This window comes from Antedon bifida, chromosome 10, assembly GCF_963402885.1.
Source record: "Antedon bifida chromosome 10, ecAntBifi1.1, whole genome shotgun sequence".
NCBI classification, from domain to species: Eukaryota; Metazoa; Echinodermata; class Crinoidea; order Comatulida; family Antedonidae; genus Antedon; species Antedon bifida.
In genome coordinates, this window is record NC_136235.1 from 4095497 (window position 1) to 4123454 (window position 27958).

The window sequence follows — 27958 nt, forward strand, 5'->3', positions numbered from 1 at the left end:
AAATTCGAAAGGAGATTTCTTCTTTATAAAATGTTGTATATACTGTATGCTTTGTTTAGTTTATCTGGAATTTTGTGATCTTTTTCTTTTATTTAGGTCTTGTTGTTTTGATAATTGTCTCATCGCATCCCCCGGCATAAGCACCATGATTTAAGTCAATTTTACTTGCATTATTCATGATTTCAATGTTCCATTTTTTTGTTTGCGCATCACTCTATGTACGAGATTCCTCAGTTTGTGTTTATTCTTCTTTTTAGCGTCTTTTTCCATTGCTATTGCTTTTTCTTTCTTTCTTATATCCCTGACCAATGTGTGGAAGACATCGTCAACAAAGTGTCTAAGGGCTGCTGATGTCTCAAAAAATGGACAACCAAATTCACGACCAAGCGCTTGGCCTTCTTCAAGGGTTACCTACAAAAGTGATGGTGTTAATATTTCTTTTCTTTTTTTCATTTAATATTTGTCTCATTTAAAATATAAAAAATAAACAATTTGGGACCAGCATAATATATTGTATACACAGTACATACTAAAAACCTATATTTATTTTTTTTAATACATTTTAGTATCTGCGATGATACTGCATGAGAATCGGCTAGCTAATCTAAAAAAAAAATCGGGGGAAAAACAAATTTAACTTACTACTCGTAGGTTTTCTAAATCGTATTTGTTTCCAACTAGTACAATTGGTATATCATCTGTATTGCGTACACGTTCTATAAGTTTCTTAAATTCAGCAGCTTCTTCAAAACTTCTTCTATCTGTTATTGAGTAACATATGATAAATCCCTCGCCTCCTCTCATGTATTGGTCTCTCATTGCTGTGAATTCAGCCTAAAAGAGTTCAAAGTTTATACATAAGACTAAATTGGTATAGTCATCATGAAATTAGCTCTAAAGGAAAATAACAAGAAAATAAAAAGACTCATTAGAAGAGAACTAAGAAAACATGGATTAAAATGATACAGGATGATTTGAAAAATGTATTCAATTACACAGGCTCACTTGAGACGGATCCGCTCACAACAGGAATGAATGGCACGTAGTTGTTGAACATGCTATGTCTGAAGACTATAAAGCAATGTAAGCAAATTTGAGAAAAGATTACATGTACACACATGTTGTTGCAGCAAACAACATATGCCTGCCATTTATACCTGGAATACATGATTAAACAGTCAGTTTTCCCCAAATAGAGACAACATTTAAAAACAAACACATTAAAAATGCGTAGCCGAAGTGGTACAGTATAAGAACCGTCCCATCATCAGTTCCACCATTGTCATTCTGAAGAATTTATCCAATGGACTATTAAGCTACAAGATATTTTTTTCAATCATTGAAAATTTACAAAGCTTACAATGAATTTTGTTAATAAATCTATAAAGCAATTGTTTTTAAATGTAAATACAGTATTACAACAACTAATAATTCCCAATTATTAATTTAGACATAAATACAGAAAGAAATAGAAATACAAGAAAACAAACCCTTTGTCATTAGCATGTAGCATTGCTGCTAAACAGTAGATGCCAGCACTATATTTATATAATTGTATATTTGACTTTTAAAGGTTAAAATAACAAGTTCATCACTATGGCAACAGATTCACAATTTGTCGAGCTAATGTAAAGAGTGAATAAAACTGGTGTAGCAGCTATGTCATAGGCTGATCATACAGGCATGTGCATTGAGGAGACAAAATACGAACAACTACAGAGGCATGTGGGTGTGCATTCAATTATTCTTTTATTAATAAAATGATGGGTATTTTGAAGCAATATTGTATGATATTTCTTTGATACCTAGAAGTAGTGCAATTTAGGATGCCTCACGTATTGACCTACTCGGTCTTTGGGAAAATTTAAGCCATATCAAGGGCAAACTTTCTTGTTTCTGTGGATTAAAAATGGCATGTTCTACACAAAGTTACGCGCACACCCACATTTAAAATTTCTAAATTAATTTCTAATCAACTTTCTACGCCAATTATGACATTTTGCGCATGTTAAAAATTCCTGTGTGCGCAAACTTTTTTTTTATAGCTCCTCAGGATCAACAGTGACCCAGATATTTTACAATTTATTATGCAAGTAGATACGTTGTAGATATGAATTTATCCACAATGTTTACCTCTCGGATGTTATGACGTCATTATATGGCCACCCAAATATAAAATATATGATTTTTGTCTGTTTCGTCATAGCTCATCACATTAAATAAAGCTCATCTATATTCCATTTCCACCCAGATTTGAATATTGTCTAGGTCAATCAATTATCTTTAGCATGATTAAATATTTTAATTTTTATGACGTCATCATGTCTAAAAATGTAAATAATGTGGGTCACTTATTTTCATTTTTACAGTAAATTTTAATCTGTTATAGCTCGTCAGAATAAAAAGTGATACTCATGATTAAAATGTTTTCTGGAAGCTATTGGATTGTAGATTATTTGTTTTGTATACTTCTTATAATAAATAATATAAATGCTTTATATTTCAAAAACATCAAAGTAATATTCTTATTATTGTAATTCTAATAATTTGTCATTGACTGGGATTTCTTCTTTAATTGTATGTAATGTATAGAGAAATTCACAATTGTAGATACATATTCCAATGTGTAAGGCATTTAGCACATACAATAAGTATGAGCTGTGCAGCATATGCCTTGAGCTGCAGACATCTTCATAATATGGTGTCTGGATGCTTACCTAAATGAGATGCACATACAGTGCAGTAGCTGCAGACAGCTTCATAATTACTGTATGGTTCCTGGATGCTTACCTAAATGAGATGCACATACAGTGCAGTATCTGCCCTCAGCTGCAAACAGCTCCATATTATGGTCCCTAGATGCTTACTAAATGAGATACACATACAGTTCAGTATCTGCCTTTCGAGCTGCAGACAGCATCATATTTAATAGTCCCCGGATGCTTATCTAAATGAGATGTTGCACATACAGTGCAGTATCTGCCCCTCGAGCTGCAGACAGCTTCATTCCCTGGATGCTTACTTAATGAGATGTACCCAGTATCTGCCCCTGAGCTGCAGACAGTTTAATATTATGGTCCCTGGATGTCTACTAATGAGATGCACACCGTGCAGTGTCTGCCTCGAGCTGCAGATAGCTTTATATTATGGTCGCTGTATGCTTACCTAAATGAGATGCACATTCAATATATATTTTTTCTTCTGATATAAAATATGTTTTTATGATTTTCAACTGCAAGTAATACTACTCAATGTCAACATAAAGAATTTTTGTGCCAGTGTATAATATTCTAGTTAAATTATTTTATCTATAAACCCGCCATAATTTGGTATACCTTTCTATTATTTTAAATTTTTAGACATAAAAACTAGTTGTACAATTACAATATGTTTTAAAGGTTTTAAAATTGAAAACACTGAACTTATTCACATTTGTGCAATATTTTGTATCTATAAATGAAATTTAATTGTGAAATATTGACATTTTCTATACATCTATGTACCATTGATAGAAGGTAACAAATGTTGAATCAATTTTAAGGTACAGTACTATGGAACGCCTCCTCTGCCTTCAGTTCACATTTATCATGCAGTACACACCAATCGTCATGCAGTACACACCAATCGTCATGCAGTACACACCAAACATCATGCAGTACACACCAATCGTCATGCAGTACACACCAATGGTCATGCAGTACACATCAATCGTCATGCAGTACACACCAAACATCATGCAATACACACCAATGGTCATGCAGTACACACCAATTGTCATGCAATACACACCAATTGTCATGCAGTACACACCAATGGTCATGCAAGACACACCAATGGTCATGTAGTACACACCAATCGTCATGCAGTACACACCAATCGTCATGCAGTCAAATATTGCGTAATTTATACCGCCACCTATCAACAAAATCGAATATCATGTTAAATAGTCTTAGATTTACAGCTGTCTAATAAACGTCACGTAATATTCGATTTTGTCGATAGGTGGTGGTGGTATAAATTACGCAATATCTGACTGCATGACGATTGGTGTGTACTGAATGACGATTGGTATGTACTGCATGACGATTGGTGTGTACTGCATGTTTGGTATGTACTGCATGATGGTTGGTGTGTACTGCATGAGGATTGGTGTGTACTGCATGATGTTTGGTGTGTACTGCATGATGTTTGGTGTGTACTGCATGACGTTTGGTGTATACTGCATGACCATTGGTGTGTACTGCATGACCATTGGTGTTACTGCATGACCATTGGTGTGTACTGCCTGACCATTGGTGTGTACTGCATGAGGATTGGTGTGTACTGCATAATGTTTGGTGTGTACTGCATGACGTTTGGTGTGTACTGCATGACGTTTGGTGTATACTGCATGACCATTGGTGTGTACTGCATGACCATTGGTGTGTACTGCATGACGATTGGTGTATACTGCATGACCATTGGTGTGTACTGCATGACCATTGGTGTGTACTGCATGACCATTGGTGTGTACTGCATGACGTTTGGTGTATACTGCATGACCATTGGTGTGTACTGCATGACCATTGGTGTGTACTGCCTGACCATTGGTGTGTACTGCATGAGGATTGGTGTGTACTGCATGAAGTTTGGTGTGTACTGCATGACGTTTGGTGTGTACTGCATGACCATTGGTGTGTACTGCATGACGATTGGTGTGTACTGCATGATGTTTGGTGTGTACTGCATGACCATTGGTGGGTACTGCATGACGATTGGTGTGTACTGCATGACCATTGGTGTGTACTGCATGATAAATGTGAACTGAAGGCAGAGGAGGCGTTCCATTCAGTACTACATGCAAAGGCAGTATAGCATTAAATTCTAGATACAACACTTGTTATTGTGACACCATTAACAGTATCTAATACTAGGATATAGCTAATAAATGCAGTGTAGTGTGTTCATCCCATATATCCAACAAGAAATATTTCTTACAAAAAACACCGCTTTTGGACGTAACAGTTAATTATTCTTTCTTCACAAAAAATGATTTATTATCTATTATTTTTGTTTAACAATCAGTAGTAAACATTATATGTGATATAGTCTGACCTACCGTACAGAACGAAAAAATATTCATAAACTAAACTATAGTAATGTACATATTGCAGGGTAGGAGCATTAGGCATACTCCCATACTACAAGGGATAATGATGATGAAACATTAAAAGTTAATATTTTTCAAACAAATTATACATTACCTGTTATTTTGTATCAATATTATAATAAAGAACGAATTATGAAAATTTGACTTGTATTTTTCAAAATATCGCCGAAATAATCATTTTTAGCCACGTACCCTCAGTCAGAAGAATTACGCCATTTTTCGTTAAAATAATTAGATAAAATTACAGATTTAATAATATATTTTGTATATCAACATTGTAAAATTCAATGAAATATGATAATACATGTTTATTAAAAAAATAGAGTGTTTATTTAACCTCATTCAAAGAATTTCAATACATTATTTTCCCGTTACAGTCATCAGACAATGTGACTTCACACATGAGAAAATTCTTCCGCAATGTGTGTTGATTCGCGTCAACCAATCAAAGGGCGAGATTCCAAAATCGTTCAACCGTGAGCCCTCATAGACTCTCTTTTCCCAGACGTACGTTGGGTTGAGCAACATGGACCTAATTAGTTTAGTTTACAAAATCCCAAAAATGTCAATCCTAGTAAAATAGCTTTCGCGATGATACAGTCTCTATGATTCTGTTCTCAATGTTATAACTGCCTAAAGGCGCGGTGCGAAAAAAAAAAACATTGGCAGAGCTTTCTGTAAATGCCAAGGTCTTAAAACTGCTTTCACATTTATGCAGAGAGTCTAAATACCCTTCAGGGAATCGCACTATAATTTTACAGTGATGTTATCAGCACATCAGCAACCCCACTTTCTTTCACTTGGGTGTCATGGTCAAGAACATAAAGGAAAACGATAAGATTATGAAGTTGGCCTAAGTCACCAAAATTAGCAACAACTTACCCGTTGATAATTCATTGAGTCACGTCAATAATAATGTTATTATTTTTGCTAGTTGTGTACCATGGTTGTAGGACAACTAGAAAAAGCTAACTAACACTAAATGGATTTTAAGTTTTTAATTCACTTTATTTTATTTCCTCTTTATTCAGTGTCTGTGTCTTATCACAATTCCAAATTAAAGTGAATAGTCCAACTACACTCACTACATTAATAAAGAAAGTACGCATCTTAAAATCAGGGAATTTCCCTAAAATCTGCTATCTATCATCACACACTATTCCACCTCACAACATACAAATAGATAAATGTTTCTGTTCTCACAAGCCCTGACACTATTACTCCACCATTTGAAGGAAAAGATAATGCAATATACTGTACACAAGGTTATAGTAGCTGAAATAAATTGACATTGGTTTTAAAATTGATTCACATTTAATTAACTTAATTAATTCTATTTACAGACAATTTCACTTTCTTTTTAAAAAATAGATTTAGTTTCAGATAGTTTTCAAAATTAAAATAAATCATTATATAATACATTCTTATCATTACTATTATTATTCTAGTAGAAAAAAATGGAAACCTATAAAAACTCATCATAGTGTTTAATTAAAATATGGAATAAACTGCCAATCGACATAAAGACATCTGAAAACATCAACACTTTCAAAACACGACTAAAAACCCATTTTTACACAGAGGCATTTCCTGCTTAACTTTGTCAAGCGCCTTTGAACATTATTATGGATACTGGCGCTATATAAATCTGATTGATTGATTGATTGATTGATTTAAATACTGTATTATATGATCAGCAGAAAGAGAGATAACCCAGTATTGTAGTAATATGAGGTTGTGTGGCGCATTGAGATCTTGAGTTTGAATCCAGAAAGAAAGAATAAAATGAAAATCATTATTTTTTTTTTTTATGATTTATTTAAAAATGTGTTACTAGAAATTGTTTTCGCAGTTTTTGGGGCTAGTACAGTAAAGTTCTCCTTCAATAAATTCCCATCTTCCCTACTGTTAGCTGTTCTATAAAACGCAAAGTAAATATTTATTTGATATAATAATTTTCAAGTTCAAACTGAACTTAATTTAAAATTTCATGAATACTTTGTCACTGTCAAGGGAGAAGACACTTTTAATAATGTAAAATAAATGGCAATTATCACCTTGCTTGAGTGAATTTAAAGGTAATTAAATTTTTAAATATGAAAACCAAAGCTATGATGTTTATGCACCATACTATTATACACATACCATTATATGAAGTATGTTACTTTACTTGAAAGCTCTACCTCATTGCATATTATTAGGGCATGTTTCTATTGAAAAATAAAAAAAAAACGGTTTTCTCGGAAACTGGTTTTGACAGTTGTTTACCTCCGCCAAGGAGGTACATGTAATTGATCAAGTGTGTTTGTTACTTGGCAAAAAAGAATTTTGCCAACTATAGTATTTACTTTGTTTGTATGTACCATATTGTTCCTAATAAACGACCCGCCCCTAATAAACGCCCCCCTTCATTTTTTGTTAACACACCTTAGTGCCCAATCTATATAAACAGAAGATTCTCACGTTTAGAATTGGTTTTCAGACCGGAAAGTCACATTTTTCAGCGACTGCGTGATAAACATGTATTTTTCAAATTGAGACCGCGATTGTGTTGCAGCTAAAATTTGCTCCACGGAAACCAGTTTCAGAATGGTTTTTAGAATTTGGACAATTTCAACCAGTTCTAAAGCAATAGGATACACACATAAAGCTGAATGCTCAACAATTTTTTTATTAAAAAAAAAATTCAGGAACTTAACTTGATTTGATTGGCTTGGTAATAGAGATGTCATATCTGACTTTTTAGTTGCGTGCAAATGCGACTCTACAGCTCAATATGTCGGTCGTTTGAACTTCAAACTCAAATTTGCGCATGCGACTGCAGCCATGTATATGGCCTTGTTCCTGGACATTTTTCTTTTCAATTTCCTGCACTGAACGTGGCAACGTTATCAATCAAACTGTACCAACAAACTGCACATTATTATGTTACAATAATTTCTATTTTATTATGCAATCACCAAGGTTCTACACTAAAGCCATTCACTACTTCCATGAAGCATCACTATGGCAACACTAAACATTGACTGTGCATAAAGCATTTAAGAGCCACAAGGCTGCTAATTCAATTAATAAACTTACCTGGCCTGCTGTATCAAGAATATCTAAAAGACCAGACTCGCCATCTATAACAGTTTGTTGTTGGTATGCATCCTCTGCAAAGATAATTATTAATTATAATAATAATGCCTAAAGCTACAGGTAAAATATTCAAGTATTAATACTCTGACTATTTACTGTGCAGTATGATTCATTGTAATTGATGTGAAACATAAAATATGAAGAAAAAACAATCTCAGAGACTTGAACCAGGGTCTTCTGCTGACTGATACCTTCTTACCATTAGACCACTCTGTATTTTTAATTTACTATATAAACTCAAATAAATTGATGTGAAAAAAGTATTCACTATCCACTATGCAGAAAAGAATATAACATAAACTGACATAGACTTTTCTCTCACATGCTCCCACTTGAGGGCAGGGTTCATGAAATGTACCATTATCTGATAAGAGTGTTTAATAAGATTTTATATATTCAAGTTGTAGCTCTCTTCTTAGAGAATAGGCCAATGTCAGTTTATCCAGGTACGCATATCAATTTTATTTTGTAAATAAGCGACACACGCGCTGTACACCGTGAAACGTGGCCAAATTGTGTAAAATCACCATTTTTCAGCATGTTTTTTACAAATGTCGAAAAATGGTGATTTTATGTTTTTTACAATTTTCGCCACTAATAATCATTGGATTTACCTGGTTTAAACGGTAAAATGTGTATAAATGAAAGCTTCATATTATTTCATAAATCCCATCACTTAAATATGAAAATCCAGTTTTTTTATCACAATTTTGCTACCTTTTATAGTGTAACCACCCATACTTCAAACTACTATTGGGATTTCACTGGTTCAAGCGGAATTAGATTTCTAAATGAATATTCATGAAAATGATATAACATTAATTCTATTGGTTGAGAAATGACATTGGAAAAACCTTTTTTGTATACATGATTTAATGAACAGGATTTCAGAAGCCTGTAGAAAGGATAGGAAAATTATATTGCATGTCCGTCGTGGGACTATCAGGTCTTCAACCAGATTGTAAATTGGCTATACAACTATCACATCTAAATATACATTCAAATATTGAGGAAACTAAAAATCCTAATTTTGATTTATATAATTACACAAAACTTCAATGCAAAAACAATTGGGTGTCCATGTAAATTTGACTAGCAAGACAGATCCACACGGTTTTGCTGCGTGATTAGTTGTACGCACATATGCCTGGTAACTTCCATATATCAGATTGTAACTGTAACACAAGTAGTTCACATAGGGTTATATGTAACAACAGTTATCACATATTTACCATTTGTACAGTATATGAATTAAAAACATTGCTTTACTGTGTTTGTGTTTGAATTATCTGATCCCGTTTTCATGACACCGCTATAATATGACTACCCTATCAATAATGGAAGCGTTCAAATCTTCAAGTGGTAAACAACTGCAATTCGAAGTCTGCATTGAAATTGCTGGAGCGTGAAAGCTGCGCTCACTGCAGTTTGCACTGAATTAAATTGTACTAAACTTAATAATAGGATAAAATTGATATGAAATAGACGAAGAATTTTTGTTGAATATCCTACTACTGTATAATTCCCCTATCAATGAAATGGAATGGTCTTATTTTCATAACCCCCTCAATATCCCCTTCTTCGAGTAGAGGAGTCTATTGACAGTTTATTCAGGCTAGGCATAAGAAAGACCTTATTACAATATTATTTTATATACACAATTTTAGAACAAAAAAACCAATATCAAATATACTGCGAGCTGTATATTGAATAAAATATATTTCATATTTCCAACAATATGAATACATAAGCCACAGACTACTGGTTTTAATTCCAGACAGACTTGTATACATAAATTATTAAATGTCACAGTATACAATTGTATATTGAAGAAGCTATAGAATAAAGTAGTTATTTCTTAATACATCATATATGTTTTCCCACAAGAACAATTTATTTATTAAGTAAATGAAATAAATTGATGGCAAAAATTCAAAACTTCTCTACCTTGTAGTTTATTAACGCATTGTCTATCCTTGTTATTTTGTTTCAGGTATTATTATTAATGTACAATTTTTTGGACTCAACAACGGGTCCCTTAAATATAAACAGAGGCGTTCTATGAATAGGGGTTGGTCGTTGTGTTGAAACAATTACTGCTAGTGCTACTTGTTTGTTTCAAAGTAAAGTGTCCTTTTATTAGCAGGTGACCCAGGGATTACGTATTCAAAGATCTGAAAGAATACTAATACTCCTTTTATGGCTTCATTTGCAACACTTATCCTACTACCTACTTGCGAAAAGCTGCCTTCCGCGGCTGTCGGGATGGGGATGGCTACTCCAGATATATTTATCTGCAGTGTTGTATATTCCAATGGATTGGTGGTGAAAAGGTATATGAAAACAAGAACCTTCCTTGTACCTTTGTTGTAGTTTATTGTTGAAATATGAAAAAACACATACGGTAGCTTATAATCATGGAGGCATATTTAAGTTAATTTAAATATTGAAAGTCTATGCTTATAATGTAGAATAATACTGTAAGCCTAAAGCTACTGTACGTTTACACTGAGCCCGGATTCTGGTAATAATATTAATTTATTATTTATAGCATAGCCTACTATATACTACTCTACTCTCTAGAGTGCTAGCCTTAACTACACAGTATTTAAACAAATAGGACTATAGGCCATAACCAGTAGCTCAAAAGATGCCTACTAGAAAATGGATTCCGTCCCCACCTCTTGGATCCTACATTTTGAAAGTTGATATTGTGAAATGAATGTTACCCACACTATATCAAAAGTTCTCCACAAACAATTTTGAGCAGTGGCCACTACTCTTTTTGAGGTCTGGAGTTACATTTATGGGCCAATATCTTTAAAAGTCCTTGTTCAAATGCAATTATCTTTTTTATCTGTGAGTATATTGTGAACATTTATCCAAAATTTTAAAAATAAGTATTTCGTTTGTGAGAAAAACTGAAAAATTACAATTATTTAGTTGTAATTGCACTTTTGAAGATTTTTAAGACACAATATCTTTGTAACTAATTGACATACCCTATTTATATTTTCCCCCAACTATTTGAGAGGGGTTGTTAAACAACATTTAGAGTTTAACTTGTCAGCATTAGGGAGTTTTTATATATGAAGATGCAAAAACTGAGATTTGGCCAATTTTATAGATACTTTTAAAATTTTTTAGTAATTTTTTGAGCAGTTATATCTTGGTAATCAACTCTCACTATGTATTTATATTCATGCAATGGGTATCCTAGTGAGTTAGTGACACACAAGTGAAGTTTCAATGCAAAACAAATGATTACCAAAACAAATGATTACACAATAATATGATTGTAACTTTACATTGCATTTTATTTTGTTTTTAGTGCCAATTTTGTGTGAAGTTGACTCAAACCACACAAAGCCGCCTGCATAAATACTATCCCTTTTCTGTTTTACCCACCGATAGGGTTGATAAACAACCTTTTCAAACCAGCTTGATTATTTTTTTTTATATAGGAAGATGCACCAGCTGAGAATTTGCCAATTTTATAGATAATTTTGATGTTTTATTTGTTTTTGAGGAGTAGGCCTACATGATTTCTTGGAATAATGAGCCACCACTCGTCATTGCTCAAAATCTGTTTACTGTTGTGTTGCGTCCTTGTAGTAAATATACTGTAGCCAGCTAAAGTACATTTTGCACTATAATTAGAATACAGTTAGAAAACAAAAACTAGGAATTAAACAATGTAAATTTAATTTTAATTATCATATCCTTATTACTTTTTCTAGGTTTTGATTTTTACAGACCTTGGAATAAAAATCTAAGAAGTTATCTACTTCAGGGAATCAGAAATGAATCATATAAGGTCTTAAAATCACTAACAAGATCATCATAAAACTAGTCCATAGTTTATGAATGTAGGATGTATAGGTACTGTAGATATTAGTCTAGGGCATGGATGTATAAAAGTAATGGTGTGAATGTGAAAAAACAGTTCTTTCGAGTATAGTTTTCTTGTGTGAGTATTAGTGCTAGGTAGGTCTTCCTAAGTGGTTTTACCCACTGCGCCCCTCTGTAGCATCTAACAACAACTACAGTAGCGCTTTTTTTATTAAGATGAGTAGGATTTAGCCTTTAGTATGGTTGTCAAGGATATGATGAGGGAGAAGCATTAATAGGTTTAAAAACTCTCTGATAATTTATTTTGAAAAGGGCTATAAACATGCAGCATTGTCATAATATCTACTCTTTTATATTCCTTTGGAATACGAAATGGATTAATATTGAAGGACTTTGGTAGGCTAATCTAATGAGCTGATAAACACTACTTAATAGCCTTGTTGGTATGCTATGCAAAAATTGCCTTTGCAACATTACTAGCTGAATAAGGAGTCTACATAATGCAATGCTGAAATATAATTAACTTCAAGATCAACAGTAATGCACAGAATATTATAATGTTTATTGCATTGGAACATACTACTATGTACCGTAACCTTCATTGATATGAGCAAATGTTGTGCTTCGAAAAATGCAGACTGCAAAGATATTATGTGCAGCTACCTATATAAGCAGCATCATTCCCTACACTATTTGGACACAAGAGTTTTGCAATTTTGTAATAATTTTTTACAGCAGGTTATATACTCCCAATTTAACTAGTTCCTAGGTCTTAGAAAATCGAAAAGCTCTCTAAATAACATAAGCACTGAGGTGTATGGAATAGAAATCTGAAAAGCAACTAAATAATTCTTTTCTGGGTCTGTTAATATGAATTATTGGAAGGAAGTACTGTACAGTAACTATTCTAGATAAAAGCAGGTATATAACATTAAACAATCTAATGCTCAATGAACATCCTTATATCTGCGGCTCCTGCAGCACATATTAATTTTTGCATTAAGTATGTTGGATAGTATAATTACAATAGTGACTTTGGTCCACTATTTCCACTACTGTTTATTAAAGTACAAATTACTTAATTCTGCCAGTGGTGATGCTTAAATCATTTATACAAATTAAACAAATTTTAAGCAGATCTTTTACCTACCTACAATTCGGTAATGGATAATAGCTTAACTAGATATAATAATTAAAATAATGCATACAGATCAAACATTTTAATTTTAATGGAGACTAAAAACCGTCAAATAATAATAGAAATATTAATTTATAATATACATGTAAAGAAACACCTTTAAATTAATTGCATATATTTTTTTTTTATTTGTGAATTTTTTAAAAGGTAAAAATATAAATATCTTAAATAGGTGTACAGAATAGAAATGTTAATTTATAATAATATGTACAGAAACGCGTTGTAGTAATATATTAATTACATGAGTCAATCCAACTAACAATAACTGTATCCAGGCACTGGTAGTAGTCATAAAATTCCCAGGGTTGCTTTGCGAATAAATAATGCAGAAAACAAAGCCTAACTCATCACAATATGCAACACAATAAATACTCATTATTTGCCATTGAGGAATCTCATTATAATATGAGTACAATACAATGGTATTAACCATGTAGGCTTTAACTAACAACAGTGCGTTCAACTTTCAAATCAGTCAAGTGACCTATTGTTCATTTTGGTTTATTTTCTTTGTTGTTTCTGGCTTGCAAAACAATCCAAGCTGTTCAGTATGAAATTAAATCTCATAGCAAAATAAAAGAAAAAGGTTAATTATCATTTTCTTGCATAATTCCATGCATTATCCATAAATTAACAATCACTGCAAGAATAACATTTCCATAAAAATATGCAGGTACCATAATTTAGATTTTTTAAAACTAAAAAAAAAATAATTGAAAAAAAAATGTACATTCTATAACATTTTTAAATAGTTTTATAGTAAATGGAAAAGATGTGACTATATTTTTAAAATGCATTTCAAAGGGTCTGTTTCTGCTGAAAAAATAAAAATAATCAATTTTCCTAAGTACCACAAACCACAGAATTGACCGTGTTGCAACTGAAAATTTTCTCCGACATTAATCGGTTATCTGGTTTTTAAAAATCACATCATCCATACCCACAGCGCAGTTCAAGTTATGGAAGGCCGATGAGAGTTGGTTTGTTTACATCCTATCGTAGGATTAAAAATTGAACTCTTACGTAAAGCTATTGTAAAAAAACATCTAGGCCTACTACCGTACCACATACAACAGAATAATGATGGATATTAATAAGGACACGTTGGCGAGAAAAGTTTGTTTCGCCGTTGGTTCTACTCTAGGGCCTAGCTAGGCTATTTCTAGGCAGACAGGCCTAAAAAAGGACATGTAAAACATCGTTAGCCTGGACTGGTGGGATGTAATGGTGTACTTGTAACGCAGAATCCTAAAGTCTCTCTTTATAATTCTCCCCCCACAAAACAATAATGAACATTTGATTGTTATTATCTCATTGGTCCATCTTGTTGTTTTGCTGATCATCGTCGTGCAAATAAACAGCATGCTTTGTGAATGAGGGTTGTCATACTCTAGAGGTCAAAGTGTGGTCAATAATCGCTATTTGTGTGGCAGCTCAAAACTGCTCCGCAATAATCGGTTAAAACAAGAAATAAATGTGTTTATAATAATATTGTTTTAGTAGTTAAATTTTACTGACTATGGCTATGTCTGATTAAACAGTGGAAGGCGTGGTTATGTCTGATTAAACAGTGGAAGGCGTGGCTATGTCTGATTAAACAGTGGAAGGCGTGGCTATGTCTGATTAAACAGCGGAAGGCATGGCTATGTCTGATTAAACAGCGGACGGCATGGCTATGTCTGATTAAACAGTGGAAGGCGTGGCTATGTCTGATTAAACAGTGGAAGGCGTGGCTATGTCTGATTAAACAGTGGAAGGCGTGGCTATGTCTGATTAAACAGCAGAATGCATGGCTACAGTATGTCTGATTAAACAGTGGAAGGCGTGACTATATCTGATTAAACAGTGGAAGGCGTGGCTATGTCTGCTTAAACAGTAGAAGGTGTGGCAACATCTCATTATAATTATTTTGTATGATAGCATAATTTCGTAGCTAAAATAGAAAACATGGCTACATCTTATCAGCATCAAATTAGTGGTTGATTAATGTACTGTGGGGCACATCTAATTAAATTAGTGGTTAAATAATAGAAGGTGTGGCTAAACAAAAGCTGAATTATAACAGTTAACAGTATCAGCTAACAGTATTATAATTTAGCAAAATAGAAAGTGAAAATTAATTATAAATAACTCAAATTTCTAGGAATTAAAACAATTGAAATTAAAATTAATTACAGTAGTGTAGCATTTGTGGGACAATAATTTTGAAAATATTTGTAAAATATCTTAAATTATAATTTTCAAGATTGTATTATATTATTCTAAGGCCAAAACATCCTATCTTGTGACATTTTAGTGCAGAATTCAACCCTGTATTTAATGAATAAAATCTTTTGTCCATACAGAGCACAGAATGCGTAGAGCAAACTGACCAATGAAAACAGGCCATTGACTACCCTGGGAACAGCTGAATTACAACCTCTACTTAATACAGTCTGTACTATAGACAAAATTAGTCTTACTATTCGATTGACTGGGTATTGCTAGTGGTCAAACAGCGAACAGTATACAGGTCTATGTAAATCATTTACAGTGTTTTATGCAGAATATATTATCTTGTTCCACTCAAATGAGTTTCCTACTCAAATTAGTATTTAGTGATTGTAGGATTACAGTATGTACTGCAACATTCCTCCTACATACATTAGCTTTCACTATTTAATATAAATTATATGATAATTACTATAATACTGTACCATACATAATTTGTTGTGAATGAAAAATGTTATGAAAAAAACCAATTGATATTAATACAGTAGTATAAATCATTGCCTGATCAAAAAATTTAACTTTTTTAGAAAAAAATAAACCCTATATGAAATAAGGTCATTGTACTCGATAAAATTTGAATCTCTTTCTCTTTGAATATCTTTTTTGTTGATCCAATAGGACAGTATTGTAATGGGTAAAATAGTAATGTACAAAACTCTCTACCAAAAATGTTTGCTTTTTTGCTAGTTACAGTCAATTCAGTGTTGGTGAGGCAGCTAAGTTTAACGCAGACACAACCTTCCACATATATATATAAAATTAAATTATTCAGGCCCAAGGAAACAAGAAGGGAGACCAAAATCAACTATGCAGTAAAACACAGAAAATTACAATTACAGTAGTTATCCGTAATAAAAAAAATTACAGTATAAAAAATTAATGTGGCGAAGATTTCTTAATAGAAAGTGCAATTAAAATGATTGACCTGGGATTTCAATTTCCTAGAACAACACTATTTCACTTGACTTTCTTGTTGCAAGATCAAAGATTTGCAGTATTTTATGAAGCACAGTTAATTAAATGTTCGTTTATATAGGGAAGGTAAAGCAAAAAAATAATGAAGCTGCAGTTAATTAAATGTTTGTTTATATAGTGAAAGTAGAGAAAAATAATAAATTATCAATTTGGATCTAGTACTCAATTCCAAGAGATACAGAATGTACCTAATTAAGTTTGGAATAACTAAATGCATCATCTGCATTTAGTAGTGATAAATACAGTAAGGAGATAAATTTTGCTAGAAAATGGCATGATAAATTAAGGCGTGGATTCAACATCATACATGTCATGGTTTTCCTAACCTAAAAAATAACCAAAGAGTCTGAATTAAATCAAGAAATATTTTATATCCTCTATCAGTTTCTGTTTGTTTGGTTAAAAAAAATCAAGTTCTTTTTTGGTTGTAAAAATTGGTAAACATATTACCATATTTATTTTTGAATATATTTTAAATGAACACCTCCCTTGAATAAATTCCCTCATACTGTAGAACATCACTTGGAGTAAACGCCCGCCCCCTCACCACTCCTCGAATAAACGCTCCAGGCATTTATTTATTTCCTCCAATAAACACCTCGCCACATACATATAAACACAATTATAATTTATTAATTGACATGATCTATAATTTAATACCAAGAATTTAATACATAATTTTTACAGTATTTTATCACTTCTTGATATTACTGTAATTGTGATGTATTTTGTATATCTAGGGAGTATTTATTTGATTATACATGTTACCATATTACACACAAAAAACTCCTCTCCCAAATATACGCCTTCCTCGAATATACAGCCCCTAAAATCCCTCCTGAACAGGGCGTTTATTCGAATAAATACACCATCTCTATTTTCATAGTATTAATTTATTATTACAATATATGGTATAAAAAACAATGCAATACATACCAATTGTTGGGTCATGATAGTCTAAAAAACTGTGGCTTACAAACTGCAAAGTAAGAGCTGAAACCAAAAAACATTTTTATATCAATTGTTATTATAACTTTGGAAAAATCAATTAGAAATTTTAATCATAATTTATATCAAATCTATAGTCCTATTCAGGGGACACCCATATCAAGAGGACATGAAAGAACTGGAGGAAATTTACATATATATAGTAGAACACCTTCGTGACCCAACAGTGTGTCCCCTAAATAGGGGTGTCTTATGAAAATGGGTTTACTGTAGGGTTAAAACATAAATTTCCCCACATTCATTTCATGGGAATGTGTCCTCTTAGTATGGAAGTCCCTAAATAGGGGTGTCCCATAGGAGGGGTTTTACTGTATAACGCCCATTCAGGAACAACCAAATTTAAAGGGGACACTAGATTCTAAAGGTGTCCTTGTAATAAAGGGTTTCACCTTTCATTTATCAGGGATGTCCTCTCACAAAAAACATTTCATAGACAGCCCTTTTCACTCAGTCAAATTATGAGTTCTGCATACATTTTATTTTAAAACAATGAATTACAATCTACTGTACTGATGGTCTAATTCTACAATTTACCTGGTGGCCTTAAAAATGCACAAAAAAAACACAATAGACTTGATAAACAATGGATTAATAATACCAAACCCACAAATTTGTATTGTTCAAAAATGAGTGCAATTTTAGAAGGTGCACTTTACAGTAATCAATAGTAACATCAAAAGATCAATAGATTGTGTGCATTATTGTATTTTGTTGACACCAAAATTACGGTTGTATTTGATTTATTCTTGACAAATCAATATTTTTAATTAAAATTGACTGTGTATGCATAATTAGGGACAAAGGAACATAACAACAAGCTAAATCAAAACAATAGTTCATTCCCACATACATTCTATTCCGTTCTTTGTTGTTTTTTTTAGTAGACAATTATTAAACATTCATGTAAAAAGTTCTTAATTGATATCACTAGCTACATTAGGAATGTAAATATACTGTAGTACTAATACTAACTTTAATAGCAGTACTGTGCGTTCGTATTACAAGTGTCCAAAATATTCTAGGAAACATGCAGACTTACCAAACAGTATTTTTGTTTTGAGCAGAATATTAAATATTCATATAGCATGTAATATGTTCATAATTAATTTTGTTAGCTATGTTTTTTATAGATCTCACTTTAGTAAGCGATGTATTATGGATGTATACATTAAATTATATTCGTATTTACAGAGTGTACAAAAACAAAAATTTAAATTTAATTACTCATTTTTTAGCAGCAATTTAAAGTTCATCTTAAGGTAAATGTTTTTTTAATTGATATCATATAATTAGCTATATTTTGCAAAGGTCATTTTTTGGTGGAATGTAAACATTAAATGGGAATTCATGTATAACAGTACGTCCACATTTTACAGATGTCCAAAACATTTCATTTTTATAATATAATTTTTATATTATCATGTTATTTTGCATGAAAATAGAGGCAATTAAATGTTATCAAGTTTATTATTATCATCATAATACTACACTAAAGAAATACAGTAGCTTTAATATATCACACAGTATATATCTGTCCTGTTTTATATTATTATTATCAAATTATAGTTATTTTATTATTTAAAAAAACATTTTGTTTAATTCCTGTTTGAATCACAATGAATTTTAAATGATTTATTTCAATGATATGAAAGCGAACAGATTTGTACATGGTTGTCGACCTCAGACCCTTCCCGCTCCCAACAAAGTTGACATTATAATTGTAAACAATTTTTCTCATACGACTTTGTTCAGACTTTTTTAAGACTCCATGCAAATGCTGAACTTATCTATGGGGCAATTGTTCGTCATCCCTGTAAGCATAGTTCGAAAATTATGTATCAGAAATATTTTGGATCTTCCTCCTTTTAGTTGCACTTGCCTTGTTTCTGAACATCCTACAGTATAATGTGGATGGTGCACACTCTTGAATAAAAATTGACCTTTTTATTTAACACAGTGGCTAAAGATACGGTACAGTATTCTAACTTCCGTTTGCTAAAGGTACGGAAAATTGCATTACAGTGTACGTCATAATCAGCCAGTGGGGATGCCGCACATGTGTGACGTCATCGTGTAAGGACTTTGGATTTGTTTTCATATCGCAAAAACGTCGTCGTGTGTGACAAAAACTAAATGTAGCCTACGTCTGTTATTATTGAAAAGCCAAAACATGTTGATTTTAATTCTAGAATACAGAAAACCATTCAAAAGAGGCCTACTATGTACTATAACCTCATTCATATGAGTTTGTTTGAGTAGGGAAAGCGGTGCCAGGCTGGGGCCAGCTGCATGTGTGCGCTGATTTCAACGTTGTCGCCCGTTATTAAACTTCTGGATTCAACATTGCTAGGTCTACCCCCGGGGCTGAGTCACAGAATCAGCGCACACATCCATGCAGCCTGGCGCCGCCGATAGGCATTCTCTACAGACGCAATATGAAAAAAAATCCAAAGTCCTTATACGATGACGTCACACACGTCCCAGCACCACATTAGCTGATTATGACGTAATGCAATTTTACTGTACCTTTAGCAAACGGAAGTTAGGATACGGTACCGTATCTTTAGCCACGCCGTTTATTTAATCATTTGAAATCGATAGGTACAGTAGCTAGAGTATACAAAATATATAATATTTACAAAAGTTTATTTTAGTGTAGGCCTAAATACTATCTAGGTAGACTGACAGTTCTTCACAATGTTCTCATTTATTTCTTTATTCATATTCTGGCCAACCCATATGTTGAACAATTTAGAGCACTGACTGTGTAAAACCTGGATGATGGGTGTATGCCTTATTTATCCTAGTTTAGATTAGGCCATGCAACACAGGTGAAAAATATATATAAAACACAACTATTTAGAAGGTAATGTGGGAATTGAGGGTAATACAGTTATGCCTAAAAATGTGCAGCCCTCTATTAGCTAACAATACCGTACATGGAACCACCACCAACAAGGCTGACAAGCTCGCACAAACAGACAAATCATGGTGGTTTCAGCTAGCTTACCACTTTTTCCTACACCTCCGGAGCCTAGCAGCACAATTTTGTATATCCTAATACCAGATTTTGTCATCGCTAATTCTTCCATCTGAGTGGAATTCTGTGGAACTGCCTTTTCAACCTAAAAAGCACGCAAAATAAGAGAGTTAAGTCTTTACTTAACTACGAGAATTCCGTACCACACTCTGCTTCGGTTGGCACTATCTCAAATGTTATTCCATCCAGCACCAACCAGACGACGTACTAAATGTACACAAAATCACCAGGAAATTCTACTGCGCATGTGTATTAATGTTTTCTGTATTGACAGGGGAACTCCACCCAAAGTGTACAATGCGGCACAAACAAAATAATACTAGGCCTACAATGTTTTACTCATGATGATCATGCTTCCTATTTGTAGTTATTTAAACACGAATAAGCACGACTAGTCAATATAATATTCATAATATAGAACTGATAGAACTGTTCAAAGCGTATAATTATTATGCAAATAATATTTAAAATTTAGATTACCTTAAATTGGTATTTTTTTAAATATTTTTTGTTGAAAGTTCAGTTTGTGCTTGTTTTTTTATTTAAGCAAATCAATTACATTTGTTTTAATCAACATTTTATGATAAATAAAACTAGTTTTTGACGTGTATTTGTGTTCTTAAAATTGAGGGCGCTAAGCATAAAATTTACGAGATCGAATCCACAGAAAAAAACACTGACTGAACCAGTACTATTGTCATAGTGTCCTCTTTCTACTTCTGGTAATGTCGTGGAAACGACCTCAATGCTGTGGCATGTTTCCACCGCATCACCAGATGCATTGACTTGCCTGTGTGGTGGAAAGGGGGACGTATAATTCTGTGAACTCCAAACACAGTAGCTCCATAGCTTTAAACTCTATTCCACCACGACCAGCATGGGGTTCAGCCGAAGAATCTGAAAGTAGTAGGCCTAAACTGGTAAGAAACTTTATTCCTTTTTATCGATCGTAAAATCTATATGTCTAGGCCTATGTATCATTAAAATAAAATTTATTGTAAAACATTAATCAGAGGAGAAAAAAAAGTAAAATTATAGCAAACAATATTGAACAAAAATTGTACCACTTAAACATTACTGTAAAGACTTCTCAAACATTCTTTGCATGAAACACAAAAAAACAAGCCAAAAATTGGAATGTAATTTCGAATATTTACAGTATAATATAAAATTTGGATAGCCGAGTGGTTAGGACACTTGACTGTCATACAGATAGACCCGGGTTCAATTCCCGACAACTCCCAGTCCACTCAGCTGTAAATGAGTACCTGGTTGAAAATACTAGGGAGAAAAAGGCGGCGTGGAAAGGAACTGGCCACCCTACCACATAATGCCGAGGCTTAGTACAATGAGCTCCTAACAGCTCATTCCCCTACGTTCGGAATGAACACGGGACTCACCTTTACCTCACTTTTATAAAATACCAATGCTTTCATGTAATGTAGAATAAATACAGTAACATAATCAATCAATCAACGGATTTAATAGACGAAGCTAACTGCAAAAACATTGTACACCTTGAACTATAGCCTATAAGGAACATAACATGAAAATTGAATGAGATCCAGGTCAATACTTCTATTATGTTTGATTTTATTTTTGTTTTCTTAATCTAAGTTTGTTGAATTAATATTATTACTTTATTTTCTTATTTTTTCTTTATTGTTGTGAACGCGGCTCTTTATATCACATGTAAAATTAAATTAGCAAAAAAAGAATACGAAAATTAATTATAGAGTAATCAAAAAGTATAGTTAAAACATTTCTTATCATAAAATATTGTAATTGGATATTAGAATGAATAACACATTTAAAACAATTAAAAATATAAGCAGTACATTGTAATGCAATAAATCACTCAAAAGCACAAAAGTAAATTTCGAAAGTTGTAATTTGTATTTACTCTGGCTGAAATGGCGTATGGGCAGCTAGAAGGAATGAGAAAGGATAAGAATACAAATTAACGGGCTCCTGACCTCACAATGTGTCTCCTTATTTTAGGTACCTCCCTAAATAAGGGTTAGTCATAGTGTTAAAACATGTTTTTCTTTGTTTTACATGATGTAATAATAATAATAGATAATAATAATAAGATTTATACATCGCACATATCCACAAAAGTGCTCAAGTATATCATACTGTGTGCCAGGTTTTCAAGTTTCATTATTCGTGCTTTGATACTCATTCAATAAACTATCCCATGTCTTCCAAATATCTTGTTCCGGTGTATTTGACAGCATACTAAGGCAGTCCCAGCCAGACGTCTGTGTTTTCAAAAGATAGATATTCTCTGGGTCTTTGGAGAACGAGACCAGTCCTGACACTAAAGACTGAGCAAGTCTGGCTGAAGTTGTCTTAACGATCGCCTCTTTCTCAATGTCTTTTAAACACCTTTTGCTTTGATAACCTGCTAAGAAGTGTCCACCTGCAGTCAGCATATCTTGAGGGCGCATCAACATCATGTACAGAAGGCCTATAGCAACGTCATAAACAAGTGGATTGTAACAAAGATCAAAGAAATCAATGATTCCTACAATAAATGTCTTTGATGTTCCATTAACTGAATTTGGCAAACTTTCCACAAGAATGTTGCTTTCATTATAATCAGAATGAACAAGACCTGAAATATAAACAAATAACAGAAACAAAATTACTTCTTTTTGCTTTTAAATAAAGTAACACTGGGAAATCCTCTCAGCGAACCTTCCTATCCCATAATAAGACACTTTTCTGTGAAACGTAGCACTACGACCACATTGTTGGGTCCCGTAAACTGTCTCCATTTAATAGGGCTTTTGCTGCATTTTTTGTATTGCATAAATATTAATTATTGTAATGCAAGGACAATATTTAATTTCATGATTAAACCACATACGCAGCGGCTCCTTGTTGAGTTCATGTTTTTTTTCACCCGCTAAAACTATAGTGCTATATATTTACTAACGGTAAGATTAATTTCAAAATTTAAAATGACACACACCTTTTTCAAATTCTGATTTCCGTGAGTCAACATCACTCACAAACATTTTGAATGTCTTAGTTATGAGCTCTCTTTTATCAGAATGTCTAACATATTCCTGGAAAAGGTTGTCTCTTAATATATCTTTAATGCAATCAAAGTTCCAATAGAAATCGACTTGTTTTGTAAGCGGAAATTCTACACCCTGAGATACAAATTTAAAAAAAGTATAATTAAATAAACATGATTTAAAATAATAAGAAATTATAAAAAAAAATAATAAATTAATAATAATCCTGCTTATAGATAATGACAATTGGCACATCCTACTAACTTAGATAACGATAATAAGCTCCTCTTACTTAAAGATCATTATAATATAAGTAGGAGGAGCATTCTTTTTATCTATGACAATTACTATGGAATCTCCCACTTCTGGGTAGTGGTAACGAGAAGCATTATTGCCATGGTTTTATCCAGGTAAGCTAAGCACAAGCAATTTTATTAGTTTTAAAAGAAGACAATGTTAATATTTGTGAGCAAAAATCAACCTTAAGGGTAATCTGAAGTTGAGCAAGATACTGTCCAGCTTTATAGATCACGTCATCAGTAGATTCTACATTCATAAGTTTAATTCCTTTAACAAAGTTGTAGAGACAAACAGCATACGTCCCATGGATGAATACTCCTGAAAATTAAACCATCAAAATATTTTTTTAATAATAATAATAATAATAATCTTTTAACACAAATGTAACTGCTTATAAGATGTACTGTAAACATTTAGTATACAATATACTTCTTTGTGTCTATGTTTAAATTTAACTTGGCCGATGAGAATATTTTAATTAGTTACATTATCACACACACCCACACAATTCTATTATGTCTCTGGTATTTAATTGTCTGAATGAAATTTTATTAAACAATTATTTATCATTTTTACAGAGGAAAACATATTTTTAATATATCTGTCCCAGTAACAACTAGAGAATACTCCGAGAGTACAAACCTCCGCCTACTGTAAAATTCCCCTACATAAAATGTCCCCGGAGAATATATATATATTTTTTTATTTTTTTTATTCTAAGTTCTAAGTGTAAACAGGCTAACTGCACACTACAAAGCTTTTGGGGCATAGATCATTGTGACCAAATTTGGCCAGATTTGGATGAAAACTCTGGCCTCCAGGCTGTTCACAGACAAACAGACAGACACACACACAAACATACAGGGGTGAAAACATAACCTCCTTGGCGGAGGTAATAATAGAAAGCTTTCCTACCATTTGTTTCATTAGACAATGTTTTCATAAACACGTAATCACCATACTTGTTTTTAAGTGGTTTTGGACAGTTGACACCTTGTTGATTCAACCACACCAACACATCAATAATCTGAGTTAATTCTGCCTTCTTAGAATCTGTGTGGTTGAACACTCTTAATATGTACTCCTGTTCTGGAGAGGTCTGTGTCGAAATGTAAAAGACCTGGTCATTGTAACTATCTTGTGATTCAATGACTGCTGCATCAAGATCGTACAAATCACTTAAGATCCCTTGTATGTCTTCGTCTCTTGCTATTGGTTTCTGACTAATACCTGGAATAAAGTACAATTCAAGCTGTTGTTAGAGAGAAGTCCACGGTTGGGGTGGTTGTTTATACAAACATCTGCTATTATTATTAATTATGTTATCAAGATAAATCACTGTATACTGTGTCATATATAAAGTATTTTTATGTATTACAACTTACAGTATGCAAGATAACTGACTGTATACTGTAGTGCCACGTTTGACAAAATCTCTGCACTATAGTACAAAAATAATGTTTTCGAAAAATGGGCAAACCATTATGAATAAAAATGTTAATTTCTACCAGGCAAATATAAATCATATACATTAATCATTATCGAGTCAATAAAAAGGTAGTGGATTCCAATTAAATCATTCAAAATCAATGTTGCCTTGTAAATAACAATTGTGTGCAGAGTAACATATTTGTGAGGTGCGTGTCATATCATGGATATAAGCAGACATTATCAGAATCCGATGATTATCATTTTAAGCGGACATCAATTAATTGTTATAATCCAATCCTGTCGAAAATAATGCTGTTAATGTAAGGACAGAAATCTTCAATGCCTTTTCCCCATTCAGTCGTTGTTATGGCAACATTAGTATGAAATATTCCTCAGTTTGAATTGAAGGCCCTTTTCAAGAGAAATGTAGCAACATAAAAAATCGTTATGCAACAGCAAACGCAAGTGATGGAAACACTAACTTTCCAAAACAAAACTTTTACTGGATTTCATCAGTTCACATTATTGCTAAATGTGTGGAAGACTTCATTTAAGTACTTAATTAGATGAGATTGGGTATTTTTTGTATATACAATTTCTCATTTCTCATTTGCATACTCTAGACTCACTTCAAATAGGACAATCTATTCAACTTTGTTCAGTATATTTTGTTCAATTGCACATGCAAGCAGCCATCTTCGACAAGTGCTCAAAAGTGGGTTGCAAAATAATATCATAAATATACAGTTAACTATACAATTAACTGAACAAATTTATAATTTTATGTATTTAACAGGTCAATAACTGTACTTCCTGACATTTTTTGGAAAAATCTTCTATTAAGCAGAATAGAAACATATATATTCTGAACAATCTGACACCAAAATGTACATTTTGGTGTCAGATTGTTCAGAATATATATGTTTTGGTGAAAAAATTAAATTAATCGATTAAACGTACTTAATTAACCATGATGAACAACAAGGCATTAATCAATCTCTACTGTTAAAAATAACAATATTGTACAGTACAGTATATCCATCCCTTTGTTAACTCCGCTTGGGTTAATTTAATTCGATTTTTTCACCAAAACATTTTTTTTCTAGGTGATTTCTCATCTTTTTAAATAGTGAGAAATTGTTGTTATGTTATTTTTTAAGTAAAACTAAAAACTGTTCTTTTCATTGGTATGGAGTACAACGTAGAATCTTATGACGTCATTTTTATCCAATCAGGATGATTTCAATTGAATCAGTGTAATGCATTCAATTCAAGTGGTGGTAAGCCCACTGGGAGTTTCAAAACATGAAAGTATTTCCTCTATCATACATATAGGTACTAGTAAGGTTATGATTGTGGTCCCTGCGTTTCCAAAAGGAAATCAATTAGCCTACTGTATAGGTGGAAATGTCTTGACGTTTTGGTTGTTATGTTATGAAGGAAAAATTCCTTCCTGGATGCACATTCATTCTAGAGTCGAGAATTATAGGCAAGTACCAAACACATCAGGGGTAAAATATTTCATTGGACACTATGGTTAACTCCGAATGCACATTATTATAAGGGGACACTTTGGTGGGTCTCTAGTTTATGATAATTACTATATAGCGAATAGGCCTAATTCATTTCTGTGATTAGTCCACATTTCTTCACGATGCGTTGGATAGAAGTTTTATCTTCTTCTTTACATTTTCCATACCATACAACACAGCAGAAAGCGATGACACTTTCAACCACTGATGAGTAGAACAAATTTAATATTGACTTGTCCACTAAACATTTATTACAGTTCAGTTTCAGTTTCAGTTTTTATTTTCCAATATAAATAAGTGTAATGAATATATGCAAAAATGGAAGGATTACCAAAAAAGAGCAAAGCTCGTACAGTATTTGGCCACCTTAACAAAATAGTTAATACATGATACAAACATAATTGAAGCACGGGACGAGACAATACTAGCTAAACATGTTGGCATATGAACTCAAATATAGTGCGATAAAACCAAAAAAGAAAAAGAACAATGTAAATGTAAACATATAATTGTAACACTCATTGATAAGTTAAGAGCAAATTATTTTTATACAACTTTTTAAATACTTTGACAGATGATGAATTACGAATAGAAGCATCAATACTGTTCCATAAAATTGGACCATGTCCTCTGATAGTGTTTCTACCCATATCGGTAACAGAATCATAAGGACGATAAGTATCAAAGGACCTGATGCCATAATTATGAACTAACGTTTCCTAAGACAGAACAGTCGCATACAGTATTTCCTTTACGTATAGTATTTTTACATTGTTCAGCCCAATTTAATTCATTGTCAATGGTAATACCTAGGTATTTGTAATTATTTACGATTTCAATAACAGAGCCATTTATATTTATATTTCTACCCTGCCGACGACTAGGTTATGTTATTAGCATTATAATCACTGAATATCATTTATACAGAGGACTTACCCATTGTTTCCATTTCGATTTAGTTACTGGACACACAGCCGTTTTACCAAATATGACTGCTGTATGGAAACTCATGACCAACCGACCATGTACTGT

General features: G+C 32.6%; 2 protein-coding genes across 3 annotated transcripts; both read right to left on the minus strand.

The window, feature by feature from the left end:
* LOC144853961 (GTP-binding protein Rit1-like) lies at positions 1-20836 on the minus strand. The gene is made up of 5 exons (XM_078711840.1): positions 20605-20836; positions 17523-17579; positions 8231-8304; positions 643-834; positions 1-411 (listed from the first exon to the last, which is right to left on the minus strand). The coding sequence occupies exons 1-5, from the start codon at positions 20684-20686 to the stop codon at positions 175-177; spliced, it is 642 nt and encodes a 213-aa protein (XP_078567966.1). The 5' UTR covers positions 20687-20836; the 3' UTR covers positions 1-174.
* Positions 20837-22262: 1426 nt separating this feature from the next.
* On the minus strand, positions 22263-27925 carry LOC144854799 (hydroxylysine kinase-like). 2 transcript variants are annotated; one of them, XM_078712785.1, is made up of 5 exons: positions 27863-27925; positions 24879-25193; positions 24145-24281; positions 23615-23798; positions 22263-23254 (listed from the first exon to the last, which is right to left on the minus strand). In XM_078712785.1, the coding sequence occupies exons 1-5, from the start codon at positions 27873-27875 to the stop codon at positions 22788-22790; spliced, it is 1116 nt and encodes a 371-aa protein (XP_078568911.1). In that variant the 5' UTR covers positions 27876-27925; the 3' UTR covers positions 22263-22787. The 2 variants fall into 2 exon arrangements, with proteins under 2 accessions (XP_078568911.1, XP_078568910.1); XM_078712784.1 differs by lacking the exon at positions 27863-27925 and adding an exon at positions 26421-26437.
* Between the last annotated feature and the right edge of the window lie 33 nt (positions 27926-27958).